This window comes from Dysidea avara, chromosome 1 (assembly GCF_963678975.1).
Source record: "Dysidea avara chromosome 1, odDysAvar1.4, whole genome shotgun sequence".
Lineage (NCBI taxonomy): Eukaryota > Metazoa > Porifera > Demospongiae > Dictyoceratida > Dysideidae > Dysidea > Dysidea avara.
Genome location: NC_089272.1, coordinates 58,819,552 through 58,832,806, shown reverse-complemented (window position 1 = coordinate 58,832,806; position 13,255 = coordinate 58,819,552). Strand labels below are relative to the sequence as shown.

Sequence of the window (13,255 nt, the reverse complement as noted above, 5' to 3'; positions counted from 1 at the left end):
GAAACCAAAAGGCTTTTATTCTCATAATAATTATTATAAAAGGTGCTTCTCCACTATAGTATACATTAAATACTGTTATTATACAAAACAGAAGCTATGGAATAGACAAAAGAGTTACTGTAGGTAGAGAACAACTTTGGTAATAAAACATACACAGCCGGTTTGTGGCACACAAAGTTATTGTGGCTGGAACCCGCAAAAATGTCTAGATTGAGAGAATATTTTGACTACTTTCATGTGGTTGTTACAAGGACTACACACAGTTATTTAGAGATAAAAATACATTAAAACTGTTCTGTATTACAGAGATTCTTATTGACAAACAAAAGGAAGGTGAAGGCATGGCTTCCCAGGTACCACATATAATGAAACTACATAATAATTACATTGAATTATATGTAATAACTGCATTATGGGAACGAACAACACATTATGTATGTACAAACTGTATGTGGACACACCACAAAATCCATAATGGTATTATAACGTGCATATCAGGCACATAATGAACTTGCAAATTTTATGCTTACCTAACTCCTCATGTGCAGTACAAAGTTCATCAGTGTTATTATTCCCAGGACTGTAGATAAATGTGCAAGCATCCTGTAATATACATGTAAATGAATGCAACTAATTTTAGGAAATATATACCATATGCTTGATAACAGAACAAGTATGGTTTGAGATGCAAACACCAGCTGCTTATAGTACACTCAAATTAGTTGCCTCTTATATACGTATACATGGTTCTTTGCAGATTGTATATAATATAGACAACAAGGTGGATTATGGGATTCATATACCACTTTAGCGTAGATGTTCAAAGCCGCCGCTCAATATCTAGATATTACCTGGGCAATATCATGGGAATGCAGTTTACTCATGGCTTTACTGCCCAACCAGTTCAAATATGCAATACACTTTGACTCATTATAGTGGAGCATTTAATTATGGGTTTGGGTTTACAAGTTAGGCTAAGCTCAGTGTAGTTACTAGATTTAGATTATTAACAGTAATTAAACTAAGACGAATGATCTGTGAAACAAGCACTTAACAGTTCACTTAGGATGTGTCAAATTAACATATTAGGTGATTTCAATTTGCATTGTCAAGTCTACTATAGTGAAGTTTAGATGACCAGATACATGGTTAAATTTATAGTGGTTAATATGCAATCAAAAGTGAACATGGAGAACATAGGTTTTATAATTATGCAATTCGAAAACTGTATAAGGTTAGAAGATTATGTTTAAAGTATTAGGATGCAGTATGTATGTAACAATTATCATGAATATGTGTCAACCCATTGACACCCAAATTCTCCAAGACCACTGGCTGAATTGCCGAATTGCATCATACCAACCATCCAATACACATAACTACTTAGTAACCATATGTCTAACAACTAAGGAGGTCAACTGTGTCGTTTTTGTTTAGTACATAACAGTAACTGCAATGAAGTTATCAAACAACAAAGTCTAAATTTCAGTAAAAACCAGCCCGAACAAAAAACGGAACCCCAACTTACTATTCACCTATGTGTATTACACTCCAAAGAACTATTCTATATAGTTTACTTACAGTGTAATCTATTCCATGGCTGGTTTCTTCGTGTTTGTCCTATCTTTGCTGTTATGCATGCGCATCTGCACTCATGACCACCATATAGCGTCTGGGATAAAGCAGTTGACTGCCTGTCTCCATTGATGTATAACACTTTTTTGTTATTAGCTACTTGTTTTCAACTCAAGGAACAATTTAATATGGCAATGGTTACACTTTACGCTATTACATAACAAACGCGCACTAGTCTGGGAAGGATCCAATTATTCCAAAAACGGGACCTCTATGGGCATGTCCATTTCAGTACTAGCACATCTTGCTATGAAACGTTAACATGTTTTACAAGTTATTACAAGGCTAAAGTTTATTCTAAGAGTGAGTTATGATGCCAAGCCACTATATGGCGGCAGTGGCGGTTAATGGGTTAATATATGTTATTACTAGTGATGACTGACTCATTATTTAATGTAAACAAACAAACAAATAAACAAATATTTTGTGACGATAGTTAATTTTACCACAGATGGTTAAAATGACCATGATGGTAAGGGTATTTCAAACACTGAGCTAGAGATTGATGAGACCATGGGACATTTGGGTAATTATGGTGAAATATTCTAATAAATCATTCACTGACTAAAATGTTCCAAGATAATTGTAGTAAATGTTGCTAACTTAGGAGCATAATGCAAGCATAATAGGAATACTGCAAGAGCATAATGGGTGAAAAATTTGGGAAATCCCCGAAAGCATTTTGGGAAAAATTTTGAGTGTATTTGACTCAGGCCTATATACTCTTAGTGCAAGACTCGAGGATTCATGGCTAACCACACTTGTACCATGGTGTGTGGACAGTAGGGACCCGCCGATTATGCTGGCATAATAATGAGCATAATAGGTGCCTGAAAGCATTGAGCATAATGCTAGCATAATAGGCAGAAAACTTGTGCAATGCTATAAATTCTTGCTTATCAAAATACATAACCAACAAAAAGATCAATATACTCTAATAGAACAGTCAGTAACTCTAATAAAATTATCAGGTAGCTGACTGTTCTATTAGAGTATATCGATCTTTTCTGTGACATGCATTTTGACAAGCAAGGATTTAAAGTCTGTGCTTCAACCACTTACTGCTTTTCCATAAAATGCAAAGTTATTAGAAATACATGGGAACTGAGGTAAAAATATTGAGCATAATTTGAGCATAATAGGTAAATATTGAGCATTAATTTAGGTAAATTTTTGAGCAGTGCAGCATAGCATAATAGGTAAAATAATGAGCATAATCGGCGGGTCCCTAGTGGACAGATCAAAGTGTGCCGCCATGGTATAACTAAGATACACCACTGGTTGTTAGTTGGGCCATGCTTAGCTAGCAGTTTGAACATGAGTCAAAGTGAGGTGTCAATGACACAGCGCCAGGTAAGCAAAGATAGTTGGCTTCGTGCTAAGTACTGCAGGAGCAAGGAATGAATCTATGCTTCAACCATAGGTTTAACTAACTTCTATTGCTACAGCACATTACTAGTACCAGGTAGACTAGTACACATGGATACACATGTTTATGTAACTTTATTCTAATAAATTAGTGCATGCATGACTTGTGACTTGTAAGGAAGAGGAGTAGCAGCAGTAATACAAGAGATAATGGGTTTAAGAAGCTATTTCAGCACAACCCGTGAGTCCAGTCTGCCAGTGTGGTGAGTCATGGTACAAGCCAGTTATATCACGTTTACTCGTATGATATCCATAGTTATTAACACTCGTCATCGACTTCGCCTCAAACTCGTGTAATAACTATGATATCATACTCATACCATGATATAACTAGAACATACTGTACATACATAAGTTAACTAGTTATCACTATGCACATGGATCGAAATATGTGTACCACTATCTTGTTTACTTTTTAATACTTTATAATATCACACAGTATATTATCAGAATCCTTATCTCATATGAACTCCTGACCAGTGATTCCAATATCTTTGCTTTAAGAGATAGAGAATGAGATACATCTGTAATAGTTACACCATGCCTGTAAGGGATTTTGCTGATATATACACCCAAACTCTTAGGGCCACAGGCCTGAGAGGTAAGGGTGTATATCAGTAAAATTCCCGACATAGTCATTGTATCGGTGATATATGTGACTATATCTGGGAAAACCAGTCTTATCGCCCATGCAAGCTTTGATTTTTCACCAAGAACACAAACCTGCATGAATAAACTATCATATTTCACAATCAGAATCAGCTAGATTTGAGTGGCCTGCTTTTGCTGGCTGCTTTTCCCAAGCCCAGTGGTGATCCATACATCCATATGTGTGGTGTGGGGCCTCTATGGAGCTATGGTAAGACTGGGGATGGCTGTATGTGGCTGTACAGCTCTGCATGTGGTGTTAAAGAGCTGTGCTGTGAATTTCCTTTCATTTTTGAGACATGAATGGCCCATAACGTGGCCTAATTCATCCCTATGTGTTCCTCTTCAATTTTTAGATCGATCCCTTGCCCTCCTTCTGGGCCCCTGCCTCCCACTCCATTTGGAGCTTACCTGATACAGCCAACCTACAGTGTGTTCAAAAACTATGTAAAATGACATGAAACTTAGCTGCTGGCTACTTGTACAGTGGATGCTCTGGACGGTAAGGAATTGGTGTAAAACATGAGAAAATTTGGTATACATAGCTTCAACCATTGGCAAGCTAAAACACACTAAATACTTAACACTGGCATTTCTCAATACTTTAAAATAGGCAATAAGTCCGGTTTTCCCAGACCGGACCACATATATCACTCATGGCACACTCACCTGACAGGTGAAAGAATTACAGAGCACTCACCCCATTTGTTTTATACACTAAAATCTGATGATGATTGATTGCTGTTTCAATTGCGTGGGCAAATAGCTCTCAGAACGTTAGTCATTATGTTTCAATGTATGCCAGGAACTTTCAATTGTGGGATTGATTTTAAAGTATATAAGTTTTTAACACTACATTAAACCTTTGCTATTGTGGCAGTAAATAAGTTAATACATAAAGTTTAAGTACTTAGGACTATAAGCTACTCACCTAATTGTCATACTCTTCTTGTTTCGAGGTCTGCTCAAAGGCTGACACACAGTGGGTAGAAATACGCATCCACGCATCACCCAAGTGATCATTTTACAGATCATTTGTTTTAGAATGTAGTCTAGTTACTGTCAAATCATTTAAACTTAGAAACAACACTGAGCCTTGCCTAATGTGTGAACTAAAATCCACAATAAAATGCTCCAGGTCACTTACTCAATAAAACAACTGAAAACTTTTCGAATCTTTGAACTAGTTGGGCATCAACAAACTGCGTTCCCATGATATTGCCTGGTTGTATAATATCTAGATATTGCCCAGTGAATATGCGAGTTAAACTCTGAGCGGTGCCTTTGAACGCCCATGTTAAAGTGGTGTATGAACTTTTTAAATAAAATATGATTGCATTTTTGTGTATTAACTTAGAGTTGTATGTTACCCAATTTTCTTATTGCTTCAAACTGAATATTTCAAGCCCACTGAATGAAAGATAGTGGTTTCAGCTTCATAGCTTTCAGGATGAGGGCAGTATGGGTCTATTTCATTTTTGCCAGTTTGTATAAAGTATAGCTTTTGGGTAATAAGTGATACACAAATGATCTATACAGTAAGTGTATAACACACATGGTGTACTTTGCTATCTATGAGTACTGTGCTTACTCTTTCACAGCTTGTGTTTGGAATTGTATATGTACAGTCCAACTGAACATCAGGGTATCCATCACTGTCAGAATCTAATCCGCATCTTTCTCCATTACCAGCATATGTAGGTTCATTACACTACATTAATGTGAAATATGAAATGCTGTGTATGGTAGGTGAAATTCTGCATCTTGCCTTGCAAAGTGCATTTACAAAGTATGGTAGTACTGTATAATTAAGGAGGTTTACATTTTCTCATGGAAAACAGCCTTGCAATACCTTCATTGCACCTTGGCAGTATTGGTAAGCCCAAAAGTTCCTTCAGTATGACCCAAAACACTTACAATAGGTTGCTATGAAATTTTAAAAAAGCAACAACAATTCAGTGGAACTTTCTACTGACTAACTACCTGATGTCTTCAGATAAGTGTAATTCCATAATGGCTAAGGCTACAGGCTTAATTTTTTTTACTGATAGTTAAACATCATGTCATCTTGACAGGTACCTTTGATATACTGTAGTACGCACAATGCATGTAACCCATTGTCCTCCTTTGTACGTATATATCCCATTTCTTTTAGTTGGTATATCACAAGATGTCAATTTGTTGTAGCGCATGATGGCTTTCCCACATTTGTAATGGCAATTGTTCATATTTTCCGTAGTGACTGGATTGATTGTGTATATTATTCTGTTCTTTTGTACCACTGTGTAACTGAACATAACTGAAAATGAAGTACAATAGCCACTTCAGCAATGTACAGTTTAGGGCATGTGTCCAAATGAAAACGTTTAGTCTGGCACCATTTTTGGGTTCACCATCATAATTATGTACACCATCATAATTATGTACACCAGTAGCTATACTAGTGGACATTTAATCCCTAATACAGAAATGGGTGTAGGGATTAAATGTCCACTAGTATATCTACATACACATCTAGGTGACCTACCTACCTTGTTTCACTACTTTTACCCTGATCAAATTTGAAATTCCTTGTGCTTGTATTGAAGAAGCTATAAACTGTAAAAAAGTCAAAAGTCGGAGTTCAAATTGTTGTCCATGTAAACAAATTTACATTTCAATTTGTATCATAACGCATCATCTGTATTCAACAGCATTAATTATTTTTATTATCATGATTCAGACTTCCCACTTTAGCCTTCTCATGTGTATGTCCTTAGATTTTTTTGCTGCAGTAATCTGAACTGCAGTTCTCTGTTAACCAGTTACATACTGTATAAGCTGTATATACACACGTACCATATGATTCTATACATGTACCAGATATACAGTAACTATATAACACAACACAAATTCTACCTGGAAGCCTTCGCCATTTATGATACAAGGTCTAACACTTGGTCCAATACAGATGTGGTTCACTGAGTTGTTTACTGGAATTGACTCATTACAGCTACATTGATCTACAGTAATGATATAACACACAATGTATGATATTCGTGTGTATGTGTGACCAGATCTGCCAAAAACTGACAAAGAAGCGCAGGTTTTGACTTGTTTATTATAAAATCTTTAGTCAAAGGGACAATCTGGTGAAGTTTCAGGTTCTGAGAACTGTTGGAGTTACAGAATGCTACTAGTAGTAACATTGAAAACATTATCTGGTACACTGATTATAAGAATGTAATATCTTGCTAAATAAAAATAATGCTTATACGATTGCAATGATATCCTATATAAAGTTGACAGTTGTGCCACCACATTTGCTATGCACAAGCAAATTCATTGTTGGGTGAGGATTCCTTACCTCTCTACATATACGTAATATGAGTGAAAGCAGATCAAGGAGATGCTACATAATTGTCCTTCAAACAAAGCATAAATAAATAGTCTTATCTTATGTTTCTTTGATATACTACAAAGAACCGAAAATATTGACAATATCTCGAGTAGGCAGATATCCAGGTTTTATTTTAATAGCTTGTCTTCACCAGTTTATGGAATATTTTGATAATTTACATGCAGTGCACGCATTATGGTTTTTCCCCATCAAAGTTAAGCTTGCACTATCAAGTCACATATACATGTATGCTGGCTTGCTGCTGATCCAGTCACAAAGCTATGCTAGAGATGTATTTATAAATAAATCCATGAAGTGGTTATATGTATAGCTTTTAATACTTCCCTGTGTGTATGACAACTCAACTTACATGATGGTAGAAATACTGTAATATGTGACACTTGATAGGCGAGATTCTCCAGAATAACATCTCTGATGTTACCAGCAATTGTATTATCACTGATGGTCACCAAAACCTCCAAAATGTTGGATGGTTGGGGGATCCGAGGATCGGCAGTTACTATATTGTAGTTGTTATCTTCTAGTATGTTAGTGATCTAAAAGTAATCACATCCATTGATTATTACTTGGTTATAAGTAGCTTATTATAACTAGTACTTTAAAAATTGTGAATTTTAAAAATGAAGTAGGGATCTGTGCAATAAAAAGGAGTGAAACAAGAGATGAATGATGGTATTACAGCATAGCTCAGTGGGAAAGTCCTGCTTTGATATTGAACTAGTTAATGTACCAAAGTAGGGATTTTCCCACCCAGCTATGCTGTAATACTATCATTCATCTCTTGCTTCACTACTTTTATTACAAGATCTCTACATCATTTTCAAATTCACAATTTAAAAAAATATATACTAGTTTTTTTGTTGTTGTAGCACAGCTAGTTAAAGTTTAACTCGTGACTGTTCTATTAGAACATCATACATGACTGTTTTATTAGAGTGACTATTCTATTAAAGTATCTCGAATCAACTTAGGGGTGTGCAACTACAGTAGCTAGACCAATAAGGGGTGAGGTCATCTTGTTTACTGTTAAGTAAATAGCTAGATTTGTTAACAGGTGTGGTATTCACACTTTATCATTAGTCCACCTAAATGTTTTATCTATGGGTGTGGTCTCAAACTTATATCGAATGGGATTCCAATTACACAAAGTTGCAAATATCTTCAGTAGCTAGTATGCCACTTATAGTAGCACCGGGACTGAAGCGCTACTGAAGTCCAGCTCTGAAGTAATTCTATGGAGACTAAATATGCTCCCAAAAGAAAGTGTTGATATGAAAAATCAATGCCTCGATAATGGTTTTGATGGATAAAGAAGACAAGCAACCTGATTGAAGTTAAAAGAAACGACAAGGCACAGAGCACCTACACTCATTGGAACCCCAAAAGGTACATCCCACTGGTGTGTTTATTATTGTAGCACCTCTATGCTTGCGACTGTGGTCAGTGAGTGAGTGGGTGAAGCAGACCAAATTTCAAGTTTTGACGATTTTTTCTAAAATTTATATCCGGTTACCGGTAATTGTTTTCTTGTTTTAAACATTGCATTTCATGTTAGATGAATTGCTATTATTCTGTAAAGGTGATTTTCGTGGTGAAAGATGTCTCTAGGATGATTTTTGAAGACAGCATTTTACCCAATACTCATCATTTTTGGGGAATCCCTACTAAAACATTACTACCATACTGTTTGATATTAAAGTGTATGTTCTATTACAGTCTTAGTAACAGCCACCATGGCAGTGGAGAAAAGTACAGATCATTAAAAGTCAACCAATTGTTATTATTAAACATTTTCCCCTAAAATATTGTAAATTTAAAAATTCATTCTAGAAATACATGTATCAAACAGTACGGTAGTGCCAAACAGTACGGTAGTACTGTTTAAGTAGGGTTTGCATCAAAAGTGACGTGCGGCACCCAAAATACTGCCCTTAAAAACCAGCTTAGAAACTTCTTACACGATGAAATCACCTTTACGGAATAATATTAGTCCATCTAACATCAAATGTAGCGTTAAAAACAAGAAAACACTTACTGGCGGCCGGATATAGGATTCTAAAAAAATCGTCAAAACTCAAAATTTCGTCTCACTCACTCACTCACTCACTCACTCACTCACTCACTCACTCACTCACTCACTCACTCACCACAGCCGCAAGCCTAGAGCCCAAACGAAGCAGCGCAAAGTCACCATTTTACGCCACAACAACAAACTCACAGGTGGGATGTGCCTTTTGGGGTTCCGACAAGTGTACGCCCTGTGTGCCATGTCTTCTCTTTTATCTTCAATCAGACTGCTTGTCTTCTTCTTCATCCAACGAAACCATACCGAGGTGTTAATTTTCCATATCAACACTTTCTTTAAGCAGTGTAATAGACGCTACAAAATTATTTAAGGCGCTTAGACTATGCTACTGTATTTCCCCTGACTGTACGGAGGTACCAGTGCTCCACGATAGGTCACGCCCATTCTTTATTCTATGTATTATCGATCTATCGATCGAGACCTGGATGACCATGCCCCTTTTATGCTAGCTGTGTGACCACACACCTTCAAGTTGGCAGGCTGATTCGAGATACTCTAGTCTAATAATCGATCGAAACCACGATGACCACACTCCTTTTTGGGGCAAGCACACATCTTCGCAGGCCAACTAGAGATACTCTAATACAGCAGTCACCCTAATAAAACAGTCGCATGTTTATAGCTAGCTGTATGCTTCAACAAAAAAAACTAAACAAACTAGTATATTAAATTTAAAAATGAAGTAGGGTTTCAAGCTATAAAAAGTACTGAAACAAGATATGAACAATGGTAGCTATTACAGCATAGCTCAGTGTCAAATCCCTACTTTGGCATCGTATAACAATTATTTTGTGTTCAATGTCAAAGTAGGGATTTCCCACTGAGCTATGCTGTAATAGCTACCATTGTTCATATCTTGTTTTACTACTTTTTATAGCTTGAAACCCTACTTCATTTTTAAATTTATAATTTTTAATATACTAGTGATATACACTTCACAGAATATTCTTAGTCCATCTAACAACATTAAACAAGAAAACACTAATGGCCAGATGTGTCCATAATCTGATTTTTTGCCTGCCTGCCTGCCTGCCTGCCTGCCTGCCTGCCTGCCTGCCTGCCTGCCTGCCTGCCTGCCTGCCTGCCTGCCTGCCTGCCTGCCTGCCTGCCTGCCTGCCTGCCTGCCTGCCTGCCTGCCTGCCTGCCTGCCTGCCTGCCTGCCTGCCTGCCTGCCTGCCTGCCTGCCTGCCTGCCTGCCTGCCTGCCTGCCTGCCTGCCTGCCTGCCTCCCTGCCTGCCTGCCTGCCTGACTACACTTGCAAGGCTAGAGGCCCACACAGTAACCATTTCACACCACAATAACAAGCATGTACCTTTTCTGGTCTTTGCCTTCTGTGCTTAGCCTTTCCTTTTATCTTCAATTTCATGGTTGTCTTCTCCTTCATACAAGGAAACCATACCAAGCATTACTACCACACGTGTAGAGCATAGCTATGCTATAACAAAAAGTCTGCAAACTAGTATAATTATATTAATCTATAAAGTTGAAAATCCATCTGTCTGTCTACCTTCCTTTGACGTCAGACAATTATCTCGCTAACCGATGCATGTGTCGAAGCAGTTGCTGTGCCAAGCAAAATGCTCATCATTTGTGATGAAAGGTTAATGGCAAAAAATTTAATAACGACAATTAAGGTGAATTTGTTTGGCACTAATTCAGCTTACAAGAGATTAATATCCTTATTTCTATTTTCTGTACTTATGTGTTTTGTAATGACAATTTTCATTGCTTGCATATGTTATATTTACACTACTTATGTACCTGATTAGTTAACATTGTTGCATCTACTTCACTATTTGTCTCAACCAGTACAAGCGGATTTGCATCTAATCTCATAGTACAAGCTGACATATTCACACCACCCCATTCTCCATTGGAATAACACATGCGAGTAATGTAAACTCCTGATCTGAAACTTGAATGCAATGCTGAACACCTAATCCTGACCAAATTATTAGCTTGTCTTCTAGGCCACACTATTCCACCACTATATTCTGAATCACATGCTGTGGACAAATAGACAAAATTAGATAACAATGAACTTAAGTTACCCTCATGTACGTCACAACAAAATTTCTAGAAGGTGAGTGTGTGGAAATATATACTGTATGGGTTGTATAAAGCAACAACACTGACAGTTAAGACAAGTAAGTTTTTATAATGTTCTTGTTGCACTGATAGGTATCAAATTCATGATACAATTCACTTTAAATCTACTTTAATAGGAGGCTTGATGGTTATATGTAGTATTAACAAAACTTGAAACATGCACATGCATAAATGCCAAAATCCTAGGCAAAGTAAAAAACTGGGTGAGGTAGCCAATAATAATTGACTATATAATTAGGTATTATATTAATTTTGCAACTAATAATTATTGTCTCAGTAATGCATGGAGTTTGGGATATATGAAACTTTTTATTCATAGTGACTCTATATACACAGAAAAAAATGTTTCCAAGCTAGAATCTCAACACATACATGCAATAAGTGTTACATTTAATGCATGTACATGCACAGTATATCAGGTTGTAATATGCTGTATGGAACCTACTGTACCTTCATTAACAGTTAAATTTATTTCCCTACTGATGATAAGTTGGAACACAGTAGTAACAAACTGACACTTGTACACTCCATTATCAGAAACAGTAGAACTACTGATTGTCATCATGTGATTTAGGTTAGGTGGGGATAAACTGATCCTTCCATCTGAGATTATTACTCCATTAAATAACCAAGTTATTGATATATCAGGTGATGATGGAGTACATCTCAAGTTAACTTCATCTCCATCCAATACCAGAATTTGTCGAGCATTTGCTTCTATACTAGGAACTAAGAAAAGGTACAGTCAATTGCAAGTATAGCGTCTGTATTCTCAGTTACACATACATACGTATGTACGTACATGTAAAGTATGTGGCACAAAAGTATGTGTAATGTGATAATCTAATGATAAGCACTCAACAAACAATGTACTGTATTTACAACTGGTCTAACGTATAATCATAATGTATCCCTTGCAATGTTATAAATGACATGATAAAGTGAAGAATCATACAAAAAAAACAAAGCTTAAACCCGTTAGGTCTTTAGTACATGTTGTGATTAGTCTTTAAACAATGCAAAAGCATTAAAACACTTGTAAATTTCCCAAAATTTTTGATGAAGAGTAGTTTATGTAAATAAAAGTAATAAATTATGCTAAGTGATCTCCATTGATCAAGAGTGGTAGGTATTAGTGACAGTCATCAGTAGTTCAGTAATGAGCCAGTTGTCATACAGAATGACATACAAAGGAGCATGCATTTTATCTGCAAAATTCCTAGCAGACAATTAGTGGCAAAATGTTCCCAAGGATAAGCCTGTGCCAATTACATGTATGTCAGCATAATTTGGGGCATATTAGGTAGCTAAAAGCATTGAGCATAATGCCAGTAGAATAGATACAACTTTTGTGCATTGGTTATCAGAGAAGCTGAAACTCTGCATATTTTGCAAGATGCAGAATGGGATAGTATGCAAACACGGTAAAAATCAGATTGACAGCTATGTTGTAAGAAAAGATTAGTTAAAGATCAATAAACTCTAATAGAACAGTCTTCATAGATACCGTATAACGGGTTTTTCTTGTGGACAAATTTGCCTGCAAAAATAAATCATGCAACACTTAATCTCATGAGGTGACAAATTTGCAACATTAAATTCCTAACTCGTAATAAGTGTTCGCATAAGACATGGGAAGTAGTGAAATTTGTTTTCTTTGTTTCTATGCTTGTATCCACGATGAATTGATGCAGTTGCCTGAAGTTCGCCAGGAAACAGGTAGGGCAGTCGCATTCAGCGATGTTTGGTGAAGAACCACGTGTTGTGTAGGGGACCATTACAAAACAATCAGCAAGCTGTTGTGTACACAAACAAGCACCTGGTTTGCTGAACACGATAGTTCTACAGGCGCTAAAAACCTAGTGATAAACAAAACTCCACATGATAAAATATGTCGCAAATTTTAATGCACCCAAAGTGCGACATTAAAGTCCTCGCGATAAAAACCT

General features: G+C 36.6%; 1 protein-coding gene across 2 annotated transcripts in view; it reads right to left on the bottom strand.

Moving 5' to 3' along the window:
• The window catches only part of LOC136238086 (uncharacterized), a 124,345-nt gene that overhangs the window by 52,373 nt on the left and 58,717 nt on the right, over positions 1-13,255 (bottom strand). For both annotated transcript variants that reach the window (XM_066028416.1, XM_066028424.1), the window contains 6 exons: positions 11,757-12,035; positions 10,959-11,203; positions 7,461-7,647; positions 6,610-6,713; positions 5,303-5,422; positions 531-603 (listed from right to left, as the gene is read on the bottom strand). In XM_066028416.1, the coding sequence (XP_065884488.1) occupies positions 531-603; positions 5,303-5,422; positions 6,610-6,713; positions 7,461-7,647; positions 10,959-11,203; positions 11,757-12,035 (1,008 nt within the window). The remainder of the gene's footprint in view (positions 1-530; positions 604-5,302; positions 5,423-6,609; positions 6,714-7,460; positions 7,648-10,958; positions 11,204-11,756; positions 12,036-13,255) is intronic.